This window comes from Mixophyes fleayi, chromosome 1 (assembly GCF_038048845.1).
Source record: "Mixophyes fleayi isolate aMixFle1 chromosome 1, aMixFle1.hap1, whole genome shotgun sequence".
NCBI lineage: Eukaryota > Metazoa > Chordata > Amphibia > Anura > Limnodynastidae > Mixophyes > Mixophyes fleayi.
Genome location: NC_134402.1, coordinates 40,980,899 through 41,006,955, shown reverse-complemented (window position 1 = coordinate 41,006,955; position 26,057 = coordinate 40,980,899). Strand labels below are relative to the sequence as shown.

General features: G+C 43.2%; 1 protein-coding gene across 1 annotated transcript in view; it reads right to left on the bottom strand.

Moving 5' to 3' along the window:
* The window catches only part of OTOP1 (otopetrin 1), a 76,603-nt gene extending 55,607 nt beyond the window's left edge, over window positions 1–20,996 (bottom strand). The window contains exons 1-2 of the mRNA XM_075194659.1: window positions 20,657–20,996; window positions 16,043–16,179 (exon numbers count right to left, since the gene is read on the bottom strand). Coding sequence (XP_075050760.1) covers window positions 16,043–16,179; window positions 20,657–20,996 — 477 coding nt within the window. The remainder of the gene's footprint in view (window positions 1–16,042; window positions 16,180–20,656) is intronic.
* Between the last annotated feature and the right edge of the window lie 5,061 nt (window positions 20,997–26,057).

Below are 26,057 nucleotides of genomic sequence, written 5' to 3'. Positions count from 1 at the left end.
TGAGGAAGCAATGAGAAAGATATGAGGGTGGCAAAGGGAGAGATATGAGGAAGCAATGAGAAAGATATGAGGGTAGCAAAGGGAGAGATATGAGGGTGACAACGGGAGAGATATGAGTATGACAATGAGAGAGATATTTCCAGAGAGATATGAGGATGACAATGAGAGAGATATGAGGGTGACAACGGGAGAGATATGAGGGAGCAATGAGAGAGATATGTGGGTGGCAAAGGGAGAGATATGAGGGTGACAACGGGAAAGATATGAGGATGGCAAAGGGAGAGATATGAGGGTGGCAATGAGAGAGACATGATGGTGGCAATGAGAGAGATATGAGGGGGCAATTAGAGGGATATGGAGGGGCAATGAGAGAGATATGAGGGTGGCAAAGGGAGATATATGAGGGAGCAATGAGAGAGATATGAGGGTGGTAATGAGATAGAGAGGAGAGTGGTAATGAGAGATATGAGAGTGGAAAAGGGAGAGATATGAGGAAGCAATGACAAAGATATGAGGGTGACAACGGGAGAGATATGAGGGTGGCAATGAGAGAGATATGAGGGGGCAATTAGAGGGATATGGGGGGGCAATGAGAGAGATATGAGGGTGGCAAAAAGAGAGATATAAGGGAGCAATGAGAGAGATATGAGGGTGACAATGGGAGAGATATGAGGGTGACAATGAGAGAGATATGAGGGTGACAACGGGAGAGATATGAGGGTGACAATGGGAGAGATATATGGATGACAATAAGAGAGATATGAGGGTGACAACAGGAGAGATATGAGGGTGACAACGGTAGAGATATGAGGGTGACAATGAGAGAGATATGAGGGTGACAACGGGAGAGATATGAGGATGACAATGAGAGAGATATGAAGGGGCAATGAGAGAGATATGGAGGGGGCAATGAGAGAGATATGAAAGTGGTAAAGGGAAAGATATGAAGGTGTCAATGAGAGAGATATGAGGGTGGTAATGAGAGATATGAGGGTGGCAAAGGGAGAGATATGAGAAAGCAATGAGAAAGATTTGAGGGTGACAATGGGAGAGATATATGGATGACAATAAGAGAGATATGAGGGTGACAACAGGAGAGATATGAGGGTTACAACGGGAGAGATATGAGGGTGACAATGAGAGAGATATGAGGGTGACAACGGGAGAGATATGAGGATGACAATGAGAGAGATATGAGGGGGCAAGTAGAGGGATATGGAGAGGCAATGAGAGAGATATGAGGGTGGCAAAGTGAGATATATGAGGGAGCAATGAGAGAGATATGAAGGTGGTAATGAGATAGAGATGAGAGTGGTAATGAGAGATATGAGGAAGCAATGAGAAAGATATGAGGGTGGCCAAGGGAGAGATATGAGGGTGACAACGGGAGAGATATGAGGGTGGCAATGAGAGAGATATGAGGGGGCAATTAGAGGGTATGGGGGGGGCAATGAGAGAGATATGAGGGTGGCAAAGGGAGAGATATGAGGGAGCAATGAGAGAGATATGAGGATGACAACGGGAGAGATATGAGGGTGACAGTGAGAGAGATATGAGGGTGACAATGGGAGAGATATGAGGGTGACAATGGGAGAGATATGAGGATGACAATGAGAGAGATATGAGGGTGACAATGGGAGAGATATGAGGATGACAATGAGAGAGATATAAGGGTGACAACGGGAGAGATATGAGGGTGACAACGGGAGAGATATGAGGGTGACAAGGAGAGAGATATGAGGGTGACAACGGGAGAGATATGAGGGTGACAAAGAGAGATATATAAAGGGGCAATGAGAGAGATATGAAAGTGGTAAAGGGAAAGATATGAAGGTGTTAATGAGAGAGATATGAGGGTGGTAATGAGAAAGATATGAAGGGGCAATGAGAGAGATATGGAGGGGGCAATGAGAGAGATATGAAAGTGGTAAAGGGAAAGATATGAAGGTGTCAATGAGAGAGATATGAGGGTGGTAATGAGAGATATGAGGGTGGCAAAGGGAGAGATATGAGGAAGCAATGAGAAAGATATGAGGGTGGCAAAGTGAGAGATATGAGGGTTACAACGGGAGAGATGTGAGGGTGACAATGAAAGAGATATGAGGGTGACAACGGGAGAGACATGAGGGTGACAATGAGAGAGATATGAAGGGGCAATGAGAGAGATATGGAGGGGGCAATGAGAGAGATATGAAAGTGGTAAAGGGAAAGATATGAAGGTGTCAATGAGAGAGATATGAGGGTGGTAATGAGAGATATGAGGGTGGCAAAGGGAGAGATATGAGAAAGCAATGAGAAAGATATGAGGGTGACAATGGGAGAGATATATGGATGACAATAAGAGAGATATGAGGGTGACAACAGGAGAGATATGAGGGTTACAACGGGAGAGATATGAGGGTGACAATGAGAGAGATATGAGGGTGACAACGGGAGAGATATGAGGATGACAATGAGAGAGATATGAGGGGGCAAGTAGAGGGATATGGAGAGGCAATGAGAGAGATATGAGGGTGGCAAAGTGAGATATATGAGGGAGCAATGAGAGAGATATGAAGGTGGTAATGAGATAGAGATGAGAGTGGTAATGAGAGATATGAGGAAGCAATGAGAAAGATATGAGGGTGGCAAAGGGAGAGATATGAGGGTGACAACGGGAGAGATATGAGGGTGGCAATGAGAGAGATATGAGGGGGCAATTAGAGGGTATGGTTGGGGGCAATGAGAGAGATATGAGGGTGGCAAAGGGAGAGATATGAGGGAGCAATGAGAGAGATATGAGGGTGACAACGGGAGAGATATGAGGGTGACAATGAGAGAGATATTAGGGTGACAATGGGAGAGATATGAGGGTGACAACGGGAGAGATATGAGGGTGACAACGAGAGAGATATGAGGGTGACAACGGGAGAGATATGAGGGTGACAAAGAGAGATATATAAAGGGGCAATGAGAGAGATATGAAAGTGGTAAAGGGAAAGATATGAAGGTGTTAATGAGAGAGATATGAGGGTGGTAATGAGAATGATATGAAGGGGCAATGAGAGAGATATGGAGGGGGCAATGAGAGAGATATGAACGTGGTAAAGGGAAAGATATGAAGGTGTCAATGAGAGAGATATGAGGGTGGTAATGAGAGATATGAGGGTGGCAAAGGGAGAGATATGAGGAAGCAATGAGAAAGATATGAGGGTGGCAAAGGGAGAGATATGAGGGTTACAACGGGAGAGATGTGAGGGTGACAATGAAAGAGATATGAGGGTGACAACGGGAGAGACATGAGGGTGACAATGAGAGAGATATGGAGGGGGCAATGAGAGAGATATGAAAGTGGTAAAGGGAAAGATATGAAGGTGTCAATGAGAGAGATATGAGGGTGGTAATGAGAGATATGAGGGTGGCAAAGGGAGAGATATGAGAAAGCAATGAGAAAGATATGAGGGTGACAATGGGAGAGATATATGGATGACAATAAGAGAGATATGAGGGTGACAACAGGAGAGATATGAGGGTGACAACGGAAGAGATATGAAAGTGGTAAAGGGAAAGATATGAAGGTGTCAATGAGAGAGATATGAGGGTGGTAATGAGAGATGTGAGGGTGGCAAAGGGAGAGATATGATGAAGCAATGAGAAAGATATGAGGGTGGCAAAGGGAGAGATATGAGGGTTACAACGGGAGTGATATGAGGGTGACAATGAGAGAGATATGAGGGTGACAACGGGAGAGATATGAGGGTGACAATGGGAGAGATATGAGGATGACAATGAGAGAGATATGAGGGTGACAATGAGAGAGATATGAGGGTGATAACGGGAGAGATATGAGGATGACAAAGGGAGAGATATGAGGGTGACAATGAGAGAGATATGAGGGTGACAACAGGAGAGATATGACGGTGACAATGGGAGAGATATGAGGATGACAATGAGAGAGATATGTGGGTGACAACGGGAGAGATATGAGGGTGACAATGGGAGAGATATGAGGGTGACAATGAGAGAGATATGAAGGGGCAATGAGAAAGATATGGAGGGGGCAATGAGAGAGATATGAGAGTGGCAAAGGGAGAGATATGAGGAAGCGATGAGTGAAATTTGAGGATGGCAATGGGAGACATACAAGGGTGTCGATAAAAGTGATACGAGGGGGCAATGGGAAAAACATGAGTAGGGCAATGTTGTGTATGTGTGTGTATATAATGCAGTATAGTATATATTAGTGCACTCGCAATTTAATTGGGTTATAGTCCGCTTGAGCTTGTTAGTACCTATTTGTGGCTCTTGAACTAGTCACACTATTTGTGGTTCTTTGTCTCTTTTTTCATGTATATTGGAAGCATCACCATATAAGACGCAGTGTAACACCTTGTGCTGATGAGTGTGCATGATATTAAATTGAACAGTACACAGTTTTATCACTAGATGTTGTCAGAGCCGTAACTAGGCAAGTGCGAGAGGTGCCTGCCCAGGGCGCAGACCTAAGGGGCCCCGCTACCTGCCTCTGCGACTAACAGTGATAGACCTTAGATTCAGACTGCTGGCCGTCCGGTGCATCCAAGTTGGAGCCCGCAACCTCGTGCCTTCCATCTAAACTCTTTCCCCTGTGTCCCTGCAGCGTCTGATGTCATGACGCTGCTAGGGAGCAGAGCAGCAGAGAAGAGCCAGGTGCATGCAGAATACCAGGCGGCTGGACAGTAAGAAATAAAAGTAATATAGAAGTTAGATGTTGAAGAAAAAGGCAGCAGTAATTGCCAGTGAATAAAGACAGTGAAGAAGGATAAGTCAGAAGAATACAGAATAGAAACCGAAAAGAAGCTAAAAGCAGTAAAGGTAATTAGCTTGAGAAAGAATAGAGAGGGGGAGGGAGGGAGGGTGGTCTTTTAACACGTTATTTAATGTTAACATGCTTCCACCTTCATAAATTGAAATATTGCAGTGCATAATGAATTTTAAGTATGCTACGTGTAATACTGCAGTTTGTATTATCAGGCATGTCACTTTATAAGTATGTACAAATCTGACTTTGGATTGTCTTTCAGACTTTTGTAAATTGGTGCCAGGTTGCCATCCCTGCATGGCCTCATGTAAATGACTTTTGCCTATATGTTTTTTAAAAAACTAGGTTGTCACCCAAAAGCAATGTCTATGGGCTGAGAAAAGGGTGCATTATGAAGAGGTTCCAATTTAAAGTGTGGACCCCCTAAAAATCAGTAACTATTAAGTGTGAGCAGAAAATACTAAGGGAGGGTATTATTTTATGGATAGAAATTAAAAGCTTTTTAGTCAAGACTTGGAAGAATTAATAAAAGGTGTATTGGTATAGAAAATTTGATTAATCTAATTTAGGTATGCAATTAATTACACTTTCTATACCAATACAGAGAGCGGTAACGAGGGCGGTGCCGCAAGTGCGACCGCCCAGGGCGCAAGGCCAAGGGGACGCCACGGCCGCCCGCTATTTGCCCCAATCTCACCGCCCCTGGAATTTATTAAGAGAACAGAACTATGAAAAAAACGCTGATGATGTCACGATGCTGTCAGTGCATAAGAGCCAACACTGCGGGAAGCTGAGAACAGACCTTAAGTAAGTGAGGGGGAGCTGAGGAGGGGATCTGTCAGCTCCATTAGTTGTTCTCTCACTAAACACTCGTCTGTTAAATCCCTTGCTGTGTGTTAGCAGCTCTCTGCTTTCAGGACTGCTCCTCCCAGCATCCCCAGCTCCTCCTGACAACACTGCGTTCCACCAACACCCTCAGGTGCCAACCTGTCACCTCTGCTCCTGATAGCTATCACTCCAGTGCCCCCTCCCACCTCTCAGTGCACTGTACGGTACAGAACCCTCATCATTGATCTTTCCTTGCCCTGCATATCAGTTCCTCTGTTTCTATCCAGATATGTTTCCCTTCCTCCTGATCCCTCACACTTGTCAATTCTGGCTCCTGGACCCCCGAAATACAGCTGTAACCTGTGCATACTCTCAATCACTACTGCAGGTACCCTTCGCCTTCCTTATGTCTTATATAGACCACTCCCTAATTCCATGTAGCTGATACCTGACCCCTTTCCCTCCACCATAAACACAGAATATTTCACACACTGACCTGCAGTAAGGGGAGCCCTAATCTCTTCCCTGTGTCACAGCCACCAAATCCCAAGCAGGTGGGTGCATATCTCTTCTGTATAATTATTATACTGTCATCAGGATATGATGTTATTATTCACTTTGGGATTATATGTACTTTTTCATCACATGATTTCACAATAGATACTACATACTTACTAGGAGCTGTGTAACCTTATAACATTTTACATAATTATATATTACTTGACTGAACAATCATACCACGGGTGTAATGAGGGCCCAGAACTGTGAAGAAAAGCACCCGGCTCCCTGCTCATTGAATCATAGCTGATGATGTCACAATGCTGTTAGCGAAGAGTAGCCAGCAATGAGGGAAGCTGAGAATAGACCTAAGGTCTAAGTGCAACGAGCGGAGGAGAGGGGGAGAGGAGGAGAGGGGGAGCGGGGGAAGGGGATTTGATTACCTGCTGTGCTCAAAATATGCATATTTATTAACTGTGAATGCTATTCTATCAATTTTAGTACTGATTGAATGTAGGGTGGCCGCAAGTATTAACTCACTAATTAATAAATTTGGGCGCTATTAATTTCATATCAGGGCTGAGTGCAGGGAAAAAGGCATATTTATTAAATGTAAATGTTATTAATAAAATTTTAGGACTGGTTGGGGGTAGGGTGGACTACTTACTGCTCAGCTTTCCAGGAGCTGAATAGTTACTATTTCTTTCCAAACAGGACCCCAACATTCCAGGATCTGGTGAAGCAGCAACTGAACTTAACACACCACCAACAGCAGCACCAGGTAGTCAAAACTACAAGAACAAGTAGCAGAGTACAGCCAGGCATTGGAGAGCGGTCTAGCACCTCTAAATAGCTAGGCACACACCCATAGTAGGATGGCTACGTTTCCTCCGGTAAAGTGCACTGCCGTTGGGAGGAAGCGTCTACACTCAAAAAGATTTTATTTTAGGGAAAGGGGGGGGGGGTTGCAAGTGGTCTCTCTCACCCAGGGCACTAAAATGTCTAGTTACCTCTTGAAAATAATCATCCACCATCCTTTGCATGTTAATACTCATATTAGATGCAGTTATGAGCAAGGTCACACATTTTTTGAAAAAATCCTTCAAAGCAGCCCAGGGTGTAAATGTATGAACATGCGGGTTCTTAAACACCCGCGTGTTCAGCGTGTTCGGCGATTACATTTCAAGCGGCGCTGCATTGTAAAGGGAGGTTTCCCTTTACAATGCAGCGCCGCTTGAAATTTAATCGCCAAACCCACTGAACACGTGGGTGTTTAAGAACCCGCATGTTCATACATTTACCCCCAGATGTTAAACTGTTCCGGTCTACCCTCTGCGTCTTCCCTGCTTCTTTTTGGAAAATTTAATTTGTCACGAGCAGCAGCTGCTTGAGAAACTGAAGGATGACACGTAGTCAAGCCAAGTCCCAGTTCAGCGGACAACTTGCTGAGCAATAGCTCCTTGCAAAAGTTCACATCTCGGTCATTTTGAAGCAAAGACTCAATGTAGGTCTTAAACCTTGGATCAAGCACAGTGGCCAAAATGTAGTGATTCTAGTTCAAGATCTTAATAACTCGAGGATCATTGTGAAGCGAATTAAGTACTTGATCGAAAAGGCCAACATACTTTGCTGAATTGCTGGCTTTCATCTCCTCCTTCAGTTTCTCAAGCTTCTTTTCCAATAGTCTAATTAAAGGAATGACTTGGCTCAAACTAGCAGAGTCTGCATTCACTTCACACGTCACAACTTCAAATGGTTTCAGCACCTTGCACAGCACTGTGCCAGAGTGAAATACATCCCCCCTCCTTTCCCAATGTCATGGCTTGTGCAATACGCTTGGATGGCTTTGCGCTGTTCCTCCATCCTCTGAAGCATGTACAGGGTGGAATTCCACCTAGTTACCACCTCTTGCTTAAGTTGGTGGCAGGGCAAGTTAAACTGCTCTTGGAGCTGCTGCAATCTCCTACATGCTGTGGCATAATGCCTGAAATGGCCTGAAATTTTACGGGCCACCCAAAGCATCTCCTGCACCTCACGATTATTTCGTAGAAGCTCTGCACCACCAAGTTGATGGTGTGAGCAAAACAGAGAATGTGCTGGAAATCACCCAGCTGTAATGCTCGCACTATATTGTTGGCGTTATCAGAAATGACATATCCTGGGGAGAGTCCAAGTGGTATAAGTCATGTATCAATCACATCTCTTAGTTTGCGTAACAAATTGTCAGCTGTATGCCTGTTAGTGAAGCCGTTGATACAAAGAGTGGCCTGCCTGTGACAAATGTTACGTAGTGGTGTACATGCTGCTGCTGTTCCTGCTGGTGAAGGTGAATGACCAACCCAGTGGGCTGTCACAGTCATATAGTCTTTGGTTTGACCACTTCCACTTGTCCACATATCTGTGGTTAAGTGGACAGGGGGCAGAATGGCATTTTTCAGCGCAATCTCTACATTTTTACACACTTTTTGGTATAGTTGTGGAATAGCTTTACGGGAAAAATGGTGTCGCAATGGAATTCTGTAACGCGGACACAATACCTCAATTAACTGTGAAAAACCAGCTGCGTTTATTGTGGATATTGAACGCAGATCTAACACTAACATGGCAGCCATGGCGTTTGTGATACGCTTGGCGACTGCTGTCATATTTGCTTCCCCTCGCAAATGATTGTTTCACAGTTAATTGTTGAAATGTAGGACTGCTCATTTTCTTGGCTTTCCTGTGGGCTGATGATTCACCCCCAGCAGCAACAGCAGCAGCAGTGGGACTAATGCTTTCTTCAGAGGAATCAATTATAGTGCAGCAGTCATCCAGCCTTAATAAGTGGGATGCAGGGCTAACTCCGAGCGCTACTGAGGATATTGATGAGGATGGTGTGGTGGGTGATTTTGTAGGCGTCGGGATGTCGGTAACCGGAAGGTCCTAGCTGATGATGGAGTGCTTGTAATATTTTTGGAAGAACTTTCAGCTTTTCCCAACACTTTGCCATGAACTCTCGTTAAATGGCGTAACATAGACGAGGTTCCAAGATGGTTAATATAGATATATAGATAGGGGACAAACCGCGCTTCCCAAATGATATAAATGCAGCCTTTAGAACATCGTGGCTAATTGACTCTACCCCTAAATGTCATATTTTTATTTTATGCAATTATGCTTTCACATAATAACTGTTTATTTGTTCCATGTTTATAATTACTCAACATAATTGTGTGTGTCTAACCTGGTACATTACAGCATTACAAAAATTATATTAGCACTGTTCGCAGATGACATGCTCCTGATAGTTTCTGAGCCAAAGAACTTAATTCCGAATATTTTAAAACTATCAATTTATTTAGCTCTTTTGCTGTGTACAGAGTTAATATTAATAAGTCTGAATTAATGCTGTTGATGGAGCTGATCATATTCTGAATAATTGAGAAAGCACATCTCAGTTTAAATAGTCCTTAACTAAATTGAAATACTTAGTAGTTTACATCCCAGCCAGAACACAAAGGGTCTGATTCATTAAGGCATGCAAATGAACGTATTGTGCGTTTTTCTTTAAAGGCGCACATAAATCGGGTATAGGCACGTCCATATACAACATAGATTAGATGTAAAGATACATCTGTTGTTGAATACGGGTCTAGGTGTGCAATGCTCTAACAGACAAACAGACCCGCTACCTGCAAAAGTTCTCCCGCACTGCAGAGCTCCACTGGAGGAAATCTCATTCCTATCCCGACTTCCTCCACTATAAATTCATCCTTTCATCTTACAGCACGGCCCTTTCAATTGCCAAACAAACATTCTTCAAATCTTTAATATCCAGCCAGTCTTCTAACCCATGTCGCCTCTTTGCCACCTTCAACTCACTTCTCTGCCCACCTGCACCTCCTCTGCCTTCCTCCTCACTGCCCATGATTTTACCATCTATTTCAAAAACAAAATCGACACCATTCGACAAGACATTTCCTCATTCCAAATTCCACTCACTTCACCCTCTCAACCCACCTTTACCTACACTCCCCAATCCACCCTTAATTTATTCTCACCAGTAACTGAAGACGAAGTCTCTGCACTCGTCTCATCATTTCACCCTACAACTTTTCCCCTGAACCCTATTCCCTCCCAAATTCTCCGCACTCCTATGGATGCCCACCTCTAGCTCACCTCTTCAGCCTGTCTCTCTCAACTGGCACATTTCCATTGTCCTTTAAACAAACGCTCATCTCACCTATTCTAAAGAAACCATCTCTCGATCCAGCCGCTGTCTACAACTACCACCCTATTTTTCTCCTCCCCTTTGTCTGACAAACTACTTGAGCGATTAGTGTATAAACACCTGTCTCACTTTCTCTCCTCTCATTCCATTCTCAACTCACTGCAATCAGGCTTCTGCCCCCAACATTCCACTGAAACTGCTCTCACAAAAGTGATCGATGATCTACTTACTGCAAAGTCTAAGGGTCATTTTTCCATATTCTTTCTCCTGGACCTCTCTACAGCTTTTGACACTGTTGATCATCCTCTTCTACTACATACCCTTCACTCCATTGGCCTTTATGACACAGTTTTTTCTGGTTCACATCCTACCTATCGAACCGCTCCTTTAGCGTTTCTCCCTCTGGCACATTCTCCCTTTCACTCCCACTATCTGTTGGGGTCCCACAAGGTTCTGTTCTTGGCCCTTTACTTTTTTCATTGTACACCTCTTCTCTTGGGGCACTAATTTGCTCATTCGACCTCCAATAACACCTCCACACTGATGACACCCAAATCTATATCTCTTCCCCTGACCTCTCTCCTTCTGTACTATCTCATGTAACCAACTGTCTTTCTGCTATCTCCACATGGATGTCCCAACTCTACCTAAGGTTCAACATGTCCAAAACAGAGCTTATTATCTTCCCTCCTGCCAGAGGTACCACCTGCCCTCAAATCTTCCTCGCTGTCAATAACACCACAATTTCCTCAGTCACCCTCTGCTTTATTACTCACATCCAGTCTCACTCCCAGTCCTGCCGACTCCACCTTAAAAACATTGCCAGAATATGCCCTTTTCTTACTCAACGTGGTACCAAAACTCTTATCCATTCTCTCAACATCTCCCGTCTTGACTATTACAACTTTCTGCTATCTGGCATTCACCAGGAATATAACCACACTTCATTCCTGTTAGTAGTTGCGGCGGTGCCCGCTGCCACCGCGACTCTCTGAGGCCCCCTGCTGGCGTCCCGGCCGTCGCTATGACGACCGGGACGTCACTTCCAGTTTCCGCGTCCCGGTTGCCTGAGCAACAACCGGAACGCTCCAAGCTCCCTGTCGCGGCGCCCCGCCAGCTGGCCAATAGGCGGGCGGGCGTGCGCGCGCAGGGCTACTTAGGAGATAGCCAATCATGGCTATCTAGATGTTCAGGAGACAGTGTGTTTGGGTGGTCTGTTTATTATGCAGCTGACACTGCATTTACTATTGGCCATCAGGTACACTATCTATTTGGCCACTAGTCTGGACACTTCTAGGGCTCTTCCCTGATTGGCTGCTTGGACTATTTAAGGCAGTGAGGACTGAGCCTCACTGCCGGTTATAGCGTCCTGTTTACAGTTCTGCTGCCTGCTTGTTCTCTCTGTGCTTGGTGTTAAACCTATGATAGACTTCCCGTGTATGACCCTCGCTTGTTCCTGGACCTTGAACCTATGCTTCTGACCCTGACCATTTGCCTGAACCCGGATTCTGCTTCTCTGCCAGTGCCCCTGACCTTTCGCCTGTCCCTGGATTCCGAACCTGTGCCTGTGACCTCTGACCTTGGTTTCCTCTGTACTTTACGCTGTCTGCTGCCGGTATCTACTCTGCCTGAACCCCACGCTGCTGTCCGCCAATCACTCCATCCCTGGGTTCTCCTTAGCCGGTATACAATTCTCGACCCTCTGTCAGCCTGCGGCCAAGTCTGTCCCCACCGCTAGGGGCTCCAGCGAACACCAGGCTTTCAAGAGTAGACTCCGAGTTTTGTGGTACCGGCTGGGGAGTTCCTAACAAATCCATCCTGAATGCTGCTGCAAGACTGATCTTCCTCTCTCACCACTCCACATCTACTGCACCACTTTGCCAATCCTGTGTCCTCTAGTATCAAATTCAAATTACTCACCCTCACCTACAAAGAACTCAACAACACTACGCCTGAATACATAGAAAAACTCATATCAAAATACTCTCCCTCCCGCTTACTTATGACCTGCGCCTTGTCTCATCTCTAATAACCACCTCTCGCTCCCGCCTACAAGACTTCTCATGTGCTGCTCCCCACTTCTGGAATTCCCTACCACGCTCAATCAAACTTTCCCACAGCCTTCAAATCTTTAGATGCTCTTTAAAAAACCCATCTCTTTTTTAGAGGTGACCTTATCCTTGATAACACTATTCACACTAATGTACCCTCACAAGTATCCCAATCTCGACTCTGAGGCACATTTGCTCCTCTTGTTTCAGCTGTGCCCTTTTCCACTTAGAATGTAAGCTCTCTAATGAGCAGGGTCCTTCATACCCTTGTTTTAATGACTGCGTTTATATTGTCTACCTTGTATATCCATATTTTATGTATGTACTGTTTTCCCTACTGTGCGGCGCTGCGGAGCACTGTGGGGCCTTACAAATCTACGATAATAATAATACTAACAGACAATACACTGCAGGATAAGTTCAATACATATGTGGAATATCAAGTCCCAAAAGAACGCACAGTAAAAAAAACTATTCAATTAATGTCACCTGAGGATAGCATAAAACATTTGTAAAAAAAAAAAAAAAAAATTAATCCTCCCCTACCCATAAAATACATTAATTAGGATATTATGAATGTGTACTGTACATAAAATACATTTTTACAATTCCTTTTGATTGCAAACACATGTTCTAGCATACATACACAGCCTCCATCACTAGTAACTTACAGCAGACCTTTACATGGTGCAAGTGATATGACAGAAATATACGTACCTTAGAGATACCCAAAGCTTGATTTGGAGGTTGCTGTGTGAGCTCAAGCTTGGTACGCCCTTACTTGTTGGCTGTAGTAAGAGTCTTTTGCGCTTGGAGATGAATTGGACGATGCTGAGTTCTTTAGCATATGGTTTATTTCTGGGCATGTGCAGAGAAATTTTACGCAACATATGGTATGTATCAGTATTTACGTCTCCTTAATGGCCGAAATCTTAACAAATATAATTTCTCCCAGGTTGTAGAAAAACTTTCAAATCTATTAACTTACTGGAAAAATTTACCTTTATCACTTCTAGACCAAAAAGTGTCATTTTTCCCTAAATTATCCTACTTGCTTCAAATGCTTTACGCTTAGCCTGAGCAAGACAGACCTTCATACATGTACCACGTTATTTTCCCACTTTATTTGGCAAAACAAAAAACCTTGGATAGCTAGAAGCAAGTTGATACTTGGTAAAAAGCAAGGGAGTACAGGTCTTCCTGAAATACTATTCTTCACTTGTGCAGCCTTATTTAGGTATATTTCAGACTGGGTCTTGAATCAGGAAGACTTCACAAACCACTGGCTAGAATGTGAACTATTTCACCTCTATTCCCCTTACATCACCCAAGGTCTCTTACTCCGAAACAGTTTCACCAAAACATCTTTTGTAAAAATACCTATAAAGCTTGGATTTAAATAAATCAAAAATATGGCAGAAATTACAGGTACTCTATATTTATTTTGATATGGGGGAATCCCTCTGGATGACACTGTACGAGCTAACATTCTGAAATTATTTGAGTAAACGGAATGTTTGCACAGCGTGATTTTGTCTACCCATTGCTAAGCTTCTATTATTTCTGCCCCTCTTCTCTTGGCCTCTCTCCTTGATTCCTCCTTCCTTCCTCACCATGATACCTCAGTAAAGGAATTGGTTTGTTAACAACTTTTCACATAGGATGATGACAAGTGAAGTAGATGGTTTAAATTTGTTATTGTTCTACGTAGTAATTTAGTTTTTGTTTTCGTGTTGTGCTGCATTTATTTTCTGTGTTTTGTTAACTATATATGCAGTTTAATGGACCAATTCTTTTTCAGAACTTTCAGCCAATACAGTACTATATTTTAAGAGTAGTCTAAAGGAACAATACCAAAGATATATATTAAAACCTTTTTTAAAAAAAAAAGTTTGACGGATACCTTGTATATCTTATTTTTTTATATAAAAATAAATAAAAAAGAGTAGCATTACGAAAAAGAACTTTACTTTTCAGGATTAAATTCTTAACTTCACACAAGTATTTAAAGGCTGACATTTATTCCAAATCTAAAATGAATCCAAGATATTTGTGCTGTTATTATGTGTTTTATGTGAATAGCTTTGCATTTATTATGAGAAATGTGCAAATTTTGTGACTCAGATTGGAATCGCAAGCATGAAATCTGTATTTCCCTCTCTTACCATCACACTCCTGCCCCTGAGGTGACTCATCCACTTCAATAACATAGGGGTCTATTTATCAAGTGCAGTGTCATTCGATATGCCTCACTGCAAATCGCACCGCTGTAATTTAACCTGTCGGGGCTGCTCTGGGAGCCCCGGTAAAGCCCCCCTCCTCCACAAACTCTTTTTAGTATTTGCCTAAAGCTGACGGTGAATGCGCATAGCACTTCAACGGGTGTAGGATCCAGCAATGCTGGGGAAACAATAACAGGTAGCGCCATCTTGACTTGGCGTTACCTTACCGCGGAATGCAAAGCTTGTCGCAGATATATGGGGATCTGTGATAACAAATGTTACATGGGTTATGGCAGGAGAAATCTATTATTTCACAAGTGTTGAACCCTTTATAAATTATGTGATGTCCATTTAGTAGTTTTCTCCATTTTTATGGCTTATCGCACCTTAGTAAATAGAACCCTGAGGGTCAAACAACCAGTTCTTGTAAATAATTCCAGAAAACTTTAATGGGAGTGGAGCATATGCAAACCGAGGGTAGGGGGGGGTACCAGTGCCTGGAAACCCCCCTCAAAGCCTGGGGCACTGTATAATTGAGGTGGTTGGACCCTGGCCCTGCTTCACACGGCTCTGCTTGAAAAGAGAGAGCTGCGTGCACCTAGCAGTAGTGCACGCAGCATTGCCCATGTATGTTATGGGGATAGGAAGAGTTGGAGATCAGCCAAGCACTCTCTTAAATTATAGCTACGCCCCCATGCATGCTGGTTAGGTCCACTCGCGGCGTGGTGTGGAAATCCCCCTCTGCAACTCCTGCGTTTGCCCCTGTGGAGGTTAGTAAAATAGGCAGTATTGTGAAATCTCTTCTCATTTGCACCCCTTCACCCATACAGACAAAGTGCGTCATATGAGGTGCAAAACATAAGAACACATAAGCAGTTCTACTACATATTGGAGAGTGAGCTTAAGGTCAATGCCATAAAGTAATCTGTTTAATTGCAGCATTTGCCTTCCGCAATAATCTATATAGATTATGGTATTTTCTCACACAATATTTTTCCAACTCCACATATACAATATTAGAGATGGTACAACTATATGCTGGTTACAAATGTGTTGGACACAATATGGTTTTTGATATAAAGAAACGTCCTCATCACCCACGAGGCTGGGCTACAGGAACTGACTAAACACAACAATGATTTGCACTTTGTGACTTGAACCTGCGGCTGGTTCTTCAGATTCATTGTAGAAGATTAGAACAAGTAATTATTCAATACAAGTACCTGCTACACAGTAATGACATGTTGAGATAAGAAGGCCTAATGACAGGAGAATGTCATAGGAATATTCACTACCTAATAATTAAGGTATATTTAAAAGAACAATAAGCATTTCATTGTGCAGAGTGGAGACAAGCAATTATGGTACTTATCTAAAGATTAAAAAAGATACATAAATACATAAAAAGAATAAATGATTTTTAGCAGCTTTCATGATAATTGTTAAAATTCACCTGTAGAAGTGTGTGGATGGTGTGAGTCACAGGAAATATCCCCTCTGTTATCGATAGACACTCAGAAAATCCGATGTAGTAGCCGATTTTGAAAGAATCCAAAATAAGAGTAATTACAGCGAAGAGGGTGATACCACCTATAAAAGAAAGAAAAATATTTTAAGTTACATCCCCCAAAACACTCTACTTCCCAGCTGTATATTGTATATTATTGCGTATAAATAAAGTGCATTTTTTTTATGCAACATTTCTATTTTCAAGGTAGCCCGTAGTGGGCTACCCTGGGATGGGTCACTGGGCCAGCAGGTGGCAACACTACTGCTTGGATGAGTAAATAGCGGCTATTGCTGGGACTGATATAACTGACAAAGTAGGAAAGCCATAATATATATATATATATATATATATATATATATATATATATATATATATATATATATAAATAATTTATTTATTTTTAATTGAAATATGCTATTTTCTAAAGCTGAAACAGATGTCCCAAACAAGAATCTTTCAATTGATCTGTGGCATAGGATAGAAAAAAAATCAAGAACCCTTGGTTAATATAAATACAACAAAATGGTAATAAATGGATAGTCTGGATACCATGTTATATGATTTTTAAATAGCTGCTACATATAATCTAACCATAACCCAATAAGGGGCAACGTGACATAACTTTCAATGGAGCCACACAGAGGTTGTAGAGAGAGTACAGTACACTCCTGTCTCCTCCTACGGATTGGCCGAGTGACCTCTCTGCACTGTGCAGAAGAGGTCATGTGATGCAGAATTCCGCTTCACCTGCTCTGATTAGTTGGGGAGCAGCCGTCTGGGGGCGGCCGCAGGTGAAGGCTCGCCGTGCCGCCTGTTGCCTACCGCTGCTATAACAATTTATATTACCAGTTCTGATTACACTCTGCTTCATGCTTAAAACATCACAGCTTTTGGACTGGTGTAAATGTGCATAATCTAAAACTTCATAACATAGTGACCTAGGGATACATTTATCAAACATAATAAAGAGTAAAACGGGAGGTGTTGCAGATAGCAACCAATCAGGTTTTAGCTATCATTTTCTAGAATGTACTAGATCAGTGATGGACAACCTGATACACTTCGGTGCGGCCTTCTAAATGCCTAAAGGACCGCACATTACCCTTAATGTCAGTAATAAGTTAAAACATAAGTAATAATATCAGCAGGCATCTTAAACAAGTGTTACAAGCTATTACAACCAAGAAGGAAGGAGCTGGGGGCCGCAGGTGAAGGCTCGGAGGGCCGAATGTGGCACTAGGGCTGCCTATTGCCCATCACTGTACCAGATAAATGATAGCTAGCATCTGATTGCTTGTTATGAGCAACACATCAATGTTTTATTTTTAGAAGGTTTAGAAGGTCTAACCCATAGTGTGAGCAAAGAAGACATATAGGAAACAAAACCAAGTCACCTAAATTTTGAAGGATCATGTTTCAAAATATCACTAAAACTAAGATGCAATTGACCCAATATGAAAGGGATCTTGTGATCGTTATAAATACATATGTAAAATGTCTGTACTTCAATATATTTGTAATGAATTGTATGTAATATAGGTTGCTTGGAGAGGTTAAGCCATTGTTTTATGTGGGAAGTCAGTAAGAGGGTTCATCAATCCCATAGATAGGTGTAAATACACAAAAAGTATTTGTCTTATGGTATAAACTTTACAAGTACCTTCAATTCTGACAAGTTCCTGAAACCTTAATTAAATATTTATGAATGTTCCTAAAAAAACACACTGATGTTTGTGATTTAGGTGTATAAGTAAAATATTATAATTATATAAGCCACTTAGACAACTACTTTAACCTGCACAAACACAAGGAGACCACAAGGAGAAACTAACCTGCCCATCAGGTGGGTACTGTTCAAACTTTTGAATTCTAAGCTGACCTATTGGTGTTCTGTGAAATATTTCAGTTCAATTTTAAATATTAGATAATAGCTTTACGTTCAAACAAAATTAAAACAGTATAAAATGTGATTTTCTGAGGTCCAATCATAGTCCTGCATTTCTAGTTCTATACAGTATCATTTATACAAGAAAACACTAGTTTAACCAACATTTATATAAGTCACAACATTCTCCAGAATTCTGTTAACCTTTATGAACGGTAAAGTTCTAGAGCAATAACATTGAGAAATCGATAAGCTTATTTTTGTAGCAAGGTAGCAAATTAAAAAATTTGTTTCTATGAATTCTAGACTACTAGATTTTATGTTGTGTTGCAAAAGAAACAGCACAGGAAAGATCATGTTTTATTTTAAAAAAAAAACAAGAATATAAACATGTCATGTTAAAGTCACAAGAATTGTTTGCCATTTTGAATTTCATTTACTACTGCAAACCAGTTTATGAATTTATGCACCCTGAGTGAGTATAATAGCTCACTAACTGATATTGAAAAAGCTAAGTGTACATATGTGTATAAGGGCATGTAAAATGCAGAAAAACAAAAAACATGATCCTTTGCAAGGTGTGGACGGGTTTTATTAAGACTGTGTAAGACTTCTAATGCAGAGCAGACGACGTGTCATTGGATACAACCTGCTTAATGTTTATAGGTACGTCACTGTACAGTGATTACCCAAAGCTGCTACTTCTATTATAAGCATTCCACAGAAGATAAATCATTTTAAAGAGCACCTCTCACATCTCTATATTTGTCTTGACATCAGTGGTCACCTCTCAATATTTATGCTGCATTTCTTTCATTTTTGGTATCTAAAAGCCTCATTATTTATAGAAAGAACGCCGCCTCCCACCTCTCCATCAGACATTTAAAAATCTAATTGTCTTCTATTAATAACATCTGGGGGTAAATGTATGAATCTCCGGATTCTTCATCTCCGGCGTGTTCAGCCTCTTCAGCGCTTAAATTTAAAGCGGCGCTGCATTGTAAAGGGAAACTTCCGCTTTAAATTTAAGCGCTGAAGTGGCTGAACACGCCGGAGATGAAGAATCCGGAGATTCATACATTTACCCCCTGCTTTCCTGGGTCGAAATAATCGGTGTCATAATGATTGACACCGCTAGCTGAGACAAACTCTTCTGCTCTCTCGCGAGAACAGAATTGTATGTGTGAGTCAGCTGACACTTTCTGTCATAAGCAAGAATTCGGTAGGCGGGGCGAGGGCAGTAATGCATGAATATTCTCTGCCCATTCTCATCCGGGGCACCAGAGACAGTAAGCTGTGGTCCCCAATAGGATTTTATTTAACAATTTTTTTTCCAAACGTGCCAACCAAAATCTAATGAACACAGAAAAAACTAAATCTTTACAGTGAGTTTATAAATATATTACCACTTGAAGCAATACAATGAAGACGCTATAACAAAATACTGCACTGTATAAACGACAGATCTATTATCAAAAGTACAACTGTACTTTCCAGTTAATTTTGTGGGCCAGTTATTTATTAACCTTCAGATTTTGCTTCCAGCAGGGATGATCCTCCTAAATCAATATTAGAAACTAGTCAATGTACAATAAAGACATTCCCACGCGGATAAAATGGACTACCTTGGGCTCGGTCACTGGGCATTTGTTCCCCTTTAAAATAGGCTGCTGAGTCGACTCTTGCCCCCTGGGCTAAATTTTGTCAGCCTTCCCCTGATGGGCATTACGTAGACCATGGCAACATCCAGCTCATAGCAATGGAAAGCTAAGGGAGGTAATAGAGATCTAACTATATATAACATTTGGAAAATCATATAGAAATCCTGTACAGTCTTAAACATAGATCTTAACATGAAAGACTCACAGAGGCTAATAGGCACAGTTTACACGATAGAAGAGAAGGACAAGGGTTTAATGAAAGTGCAAAAAGAGGATCAACAAACGTCAGAAAGGAGCAGCTTCCAAAATAAAGTAATGATTTTATTGAATAGATGTTTGGATCATTGTTTAGCAATGCAGATGCAATTGAAAGTAATGTCAGCGAGCTTAGAAGGTACACAGGTCTGCCATGAAAATAAACCTTTACATGTGCTTGGTAATTTTCAGATTACTTTAGTGTATTGGTTTATTATACATCTCCTCGTCCAGCTTTCACAAAATACATTGCTTTATAGCTATGGCTTTCTCTTGTGCCTATCAAACCCGTCTTTGTCATCAGGAAGAAATATTTATTCGCACAGCCCTTGAATAAGACACAAAGGGCTAGATTTACTAAGCTGCGGGTTTGAAAAAGTGGGGATGTTGCCTATAACAACCAATCAGATTCTAGCTGCCATTTTGTAGAAGGTACTAAATAAATGAGAGCTAGAATCTGATTGGTTGCTGTAGGCAACATCCCCACTTTTTCAAACCCGCAGCTTAGTAAATCTAGCCCAAAGTTTTGTATCCAAGGGGATACAATACAGGGACAAGCAAAATAAATCACTCTAATGATATAAATATATGGCTGAAAAGCACAGCGGGAAGTCCTAAGGCTAGAACAATGTATTTTGTAAAAGTTGCCATCAACATTCTACGCAAAGTAAAATAAGACCACTTTAGCTGTGTGTATGAGGATGAGCCTTGGAACAACTATCAGTACATTGTAATGAGACGCGTTAACGTACTTACATCTGAGCCATCTGGCCCCAGCATCGGTATCTTTGTCTATGATGGTCCTTCTCTGTGTGTAACTCCCAAAAATGTACCAAAGCATCCACACCAACTGAATGAGCATCAGTGTGATCAGATAGGAGAGCAGGTCTCTGTCTGTAATCCCAACAGCGTGGATCGCCCAAGCAAACATCAGCAACAGCCCAGCCAGGAAGATATTGAACCCATACTGGCTGCTGAGAATCTCTGCGTTTTTCTGAGGATAGTTGTGAATTAAATTGAGATGGATTTTCTTCCCTTCCGGTTTTTGCATTTCATCTGATGAAGACAGTATATCTAATTTGTTTTCATCAGCCATATTTTCTTTTTCTGGAATACAATAAATAAAAAATATTGAAGAAAATTAGCAAAGGTCATGTAGCCACTACTATAAATATTTTGCGTTATTGTTCCTCCATTAAGATACTTAAATATGTTTGTGCTATGACAAATAGGAGGATTCAGCTGGTGCCTTCTTATCCATATAGCAGATGAGAGAAAGTTATACTGTTTAAATAAAACTAGCAAATAAATTCAAAGGACCTCAGAACTTTGACAGTTTGCAATGATTTCCGATACAACTGTTATCACGTTTAAATTGCTGAAGTTTTACTTGGAAAATTACTTTCACGCATTAATGCAAGGAAAAATAAATCATTCACTATAGTAAACCAACAGTACTGTTATTTTGAATTAAATGTGTTACACACTAATAAAAATATTCTTACAAAGATTTAACAAGTGAAATGCAGTAATAAGAAAATCCTCACATCTCTTTTCAGGCAGAAATCTAACATCAATGCATTGACTAGTGCCTTACCACATCCACAAGTTCTCCCTGAACAATGACTGATCTCTGTGCAACTTGAAGCACGAGTGGTGTGTCTAATTTTCTCAGACGGGATTTTTTTTGTCCCAGGCTCCGTCTTTGATCGCTCTTATAGGGATGGTTTTGTTGTAGACGTCAGAGAGATCCAGCCTGCAGGTGGATAGAATTTCCACAGCAACACCTCAGTGCAGTGAGTCAAGGAAGTAGTCTCTCCCAGCTGAGCTGCAGGACCTCACAGTCTTGGAAGAACTTGTCACTGTCACTGTGAGCCCATAAGTAGCAGGATGATGACATCAATTAGTAGGGAGACAATTCACACATTTACCAGCTAAAACAGACGCCGTCAAGTGTTGAATGACAAGATCATTATGAAAGGTAAATTTGCAAAAAAAAAACGAGAAAAAAAACACACAGATAAACACTGCGGAACTGATTCATTAAGGAGCGTACATGGCGATGCGTTGCGTATTATGCTCAAAATCCTCTGCACATGCACAGAACCGCACCATACGCCGCAGAGAACGCAGCAATGTCCGATTCAGCTTCCAGCACAAAGGACACTTAGGGCAGCTTGCAATTTCAGGGGCGGAACAGGGAGGGTAAGGGGCGGAGGCACGAAGTCAATTTACAGTAAAAACATTCCCACGCAGATACGCTCGATTCATGGCGCACGCAGAAATGTGAGGGCGACACTCCTGAGGAACGCCTCGGAGAGTCCCCTGAAACAAGAGGAAAGGTTCTCACCTGATCCTGAGGGTCGATATGGGCGGGGCCCATCAAGGGGTGGAGACTTCCGTGACAGTCACGGTCCCCTGCAAGGTGAGAGGAACAGAGGCACGAATACAACGGGTGAAGGAAGGGGCTGTCCGGAATGTCGCCCCGGAACCAAGGGTTGCTCAGTCCCGCTTGGCGACCCCCCGTTTTATTCTGGCCAAGCCACGCGGGCTACAAGAGTTCGGGGTAGAGAACGTTCTCGCCCGAACTCCCTACTCACTACTGGGGAGGGCCACCCGACCGTAGGAACAAGACTCACTCTGCCGGCAGTGCGCCGCGGGGTATCACAGTCCCCACCCGGAACCGTCAGTATCCTGCCGGCATGCGGGCGGACTCCGTCTTACCTCCCGAGACACCGTCTGCTCTGGGACCGCACGGCAACCTTGCCGGAGCCCAGACCAGACACCCCAATGGAACCGTGGACGACTGTGACAGACCCCGGAACTCACAGGGGCAGGGCTGTACTGCCCCAGTGGAACCGCGGAATGCCCTGACCGCCCCCGGAACTCAGAAGGGCTGTGCTACACTACTCCCAAGGCGCTGAGGGAAATCCTGATCTCCCTCAGCCCGCGAAGGAGTCGTGCCACACCGCCACCCAAGGGCCCGTCCTACCTCGAGTCTACACGGAGGGGGGATGGGAAGGGGGTAGACAGTACTTACCGGCTTGGGAGACCCTACGCAGTCCGTCTCCCTGGAGTGGTACGAGACTCGCCCCAATTGCCCCTTCCAAGCCGTATGCACGGCCAGGAGATGAGTCAAGCGCCACCCAGCGATTAATTCCGACACACCGCCTTCCGACCCCTACGGAAAGAACACAACACACTCCTACAACCCACGGGCCAGTGTACGGACGGAGGCGCCACCTACTTCACCATGCACTCCCGAACACAACAGTGTAATTCCCCAATACAACAATACAATATCAATGCAGTGTACAATTCCCCCAACACAACAAAACAATATCAATGCAGTGTACAATTCCTCAATGCAACCATACAATGTCCAATATCAAACTAACAGGTACACCACGTGGAAGGTCCTACCCTACTCTACCAAACGGAGGGTACTGAGCAAGGGGGGAGGGGGGGGAAGGAAGGCAGGCTTTCACCTTTTAAGGCCTAACACCTGAGGGGACCTAGGGCCTTGATGGGGACACCCAGCTTGGCTATCTTCCCCTACTGAGGGTTACCTAGTTGGAGGGCGGACCTAATGCCCGAAGGGAGAAGGCCTTGGGCCCGGGTGAAGAGAGAGTGATAGAATGTGGGCGTGGGCCCGGAAGAGGTGGTCCCCACTGGGGTCTTACCTGGTCTGGATCCTCCACTCGCGACGTCAGCGTAGCTCCTCTTCGGTCCTCCTACTGCTGGCCGCCCCCGGACTCACCGCTGTTTCCCTGGTCCTTTGTGCTCTGTGCTGCTCCACCTTCCCCAGACAGGTTAGCTCATAGCCCTGACAAAGGCTCTCTGTCTGGACTCCTGCTGGAGATGTCTGCTGCTGCTGCTATTCCGGCTGGCGCTGTGGCTGCTGATCCTGCTGCTACTTCTACCGCTGCTCTGCTGGATTCTGTCCTAGCCGCTGCAGGGCTTTCTCTCAGCAGCTCTGCCGACCACCGAATCTCCTTGCACCCACGTGGGCGCTTCCTATATCCTCCGGCGGGTCGCGTCCCCGATGACGTCATCCCGGCCGGGAGCCGTGATTGGCTCGCGGCCCGGGAGCCGTGATTGGCTCGCGGCCCGGGAGCCGCGATTGGTTGTGCGGCCGCCATGCCCACAGAAGTATGCTGCTTTTCAGACGTTAAGGTTTGCACCTGCTCAAGGTCAAGTCTAACTCACGGATGATAGCGATGACCAAACACAGCATTCACATCCTCGCCATCTAATGGGAGAATGAACTATTCACCTGCACGCCTGCACACACTCATCTAGCTGTACAACAAGACTGCCAGAGTGAGATTAGTATGGTGCCATTTCACCAAACGGATTGTTTATATCATTGTTTGTGGAGGATTATAGAATTGTTACAGGGGCGCACGCAGGATTGTCAGGGGGGGGGGGGGGGTTCCCCCCCTGACCCAAAAAAAAACAAAAAACAAAACACGAGAGAGAGCTGCTGCGCATGCACGGGCTCCGTTTCGGCAGCGCTGTCCTATACAGCAGCCGCGGCGCTGTCAAAGAAGCGCCCACGGCGGTGCTGTATACAATACAGCACTGCCGCGGACGCTTCTTTGACAGCGCCGCGGCTGCTGTATAGGACAGTGCCGATATGGTGGCCACTTAGTTAGCGCAGGGGGGGGGGGTTTCTGGAGACTCAGAAACCCCCCCTGTGTGCACCACTGTGTTATATGCCAAAGAGGTAGGTGAATTCTTGGATATTTTACAAGCACTGTATACTTGTGTGAATGTTGGAATTGTCTTTGCTTTTCAAATTATTTTCATATATTTTTACCATTTATAACTCATGAGTATGAACAATGTTTGTCTGTTTTTAAATATTACGTGCATGTTGTATATTCCTGCATACATTTGCATTGGGTTGTGTGCTTTAAAAGCTTTTAAAAGTCTTGTCTATGTCGAATATTATGTATGCCTATGTAGTGTCATACATTTGTAATGTTTTTTTTTTTTTATCATTTAATGTTTCTTAAATTTCATGTCATGCTTACTTTCATATATTTTTGTACCATTTTACAGAAACTTGGGGATGAGTATTAATAGATCTATGCTAGTTGTAAGTATAATGTACAAGGAAAGTACAAAATCTGCAAGGCATGTGGTGTAGATTGTGCAAGAGACAAGGAAGTGCAAGGCGACATGGTGACACGCTGCTATTAGGTACTATTTTCTATCACATCATTATTTACAAGTAACCCTTTGCTGTCCCAAATACATTGGTTTACACTGTAGTCATAAATGGTAGATCTACCACCTTTGCAAAATCTTCACACTCTTTGCACTATGGTGTACTTGTAGAATAAATGTTCAAATATTGTAGTATTACAATAGCACCATATAATGTTAAAAGATCTCCCTAATTGTTTGTATGTTTAGTTACTCATTACTAATAACTGTTCCCTTTCCTTTATAGGAGACAATACGTCTTTCGAAAAAAACAAGCTATAATTTGTGTGGGTAATGTTCGAAAGTGACCAGCCCAAAAAGTGCCAAAATAGGCTAAACACAATGGTTAATATGAATATCCTGCACTTATTTTATACTCCGTTGTTAGTTGAATAACTAATATCTGTGGAGCCTCAGGATACACAACATAATGAAGCCTGGGTCCCATACCAGACTGCTCAATGAGCTGGGAGCAAGAGATATATATCTAGTAGATTGGTAAATTGATTACACCCAGAACGGCTAATATTTTTAATAACATAAACAAAACCATAGCTCTGCCACAATAGATGGAACAGTCAACTTTCATGTCACATGACCTCCTCTGCACAACACCAGAGGTCACGCAGCACAACAGAGGAGGTGAGAGTGCAGTGTGCTCTCCCCTTCCATTGTGGGCCCTGTGTCACATGGTGGGGCGATCCTCCTGTCACTCACAAGAGCTGAAACTCATAAAGTAGCGAAGGAGTCAGGAAACGTGCGGAAGAGCAAAGAGAGTGAATGACTAGGTGTCAATACCAGCAGTTTTAGACATCACTGGCTCCCAACACTCAGAGCACTGATTGCTGGCCTTCCCAGTTAGAATCCTTAACCAAACAGCTGGGATCAAGTTCAGACTACAAATGACATAACAGCTATCTGAGGTGTTAACACTAACCTCCAG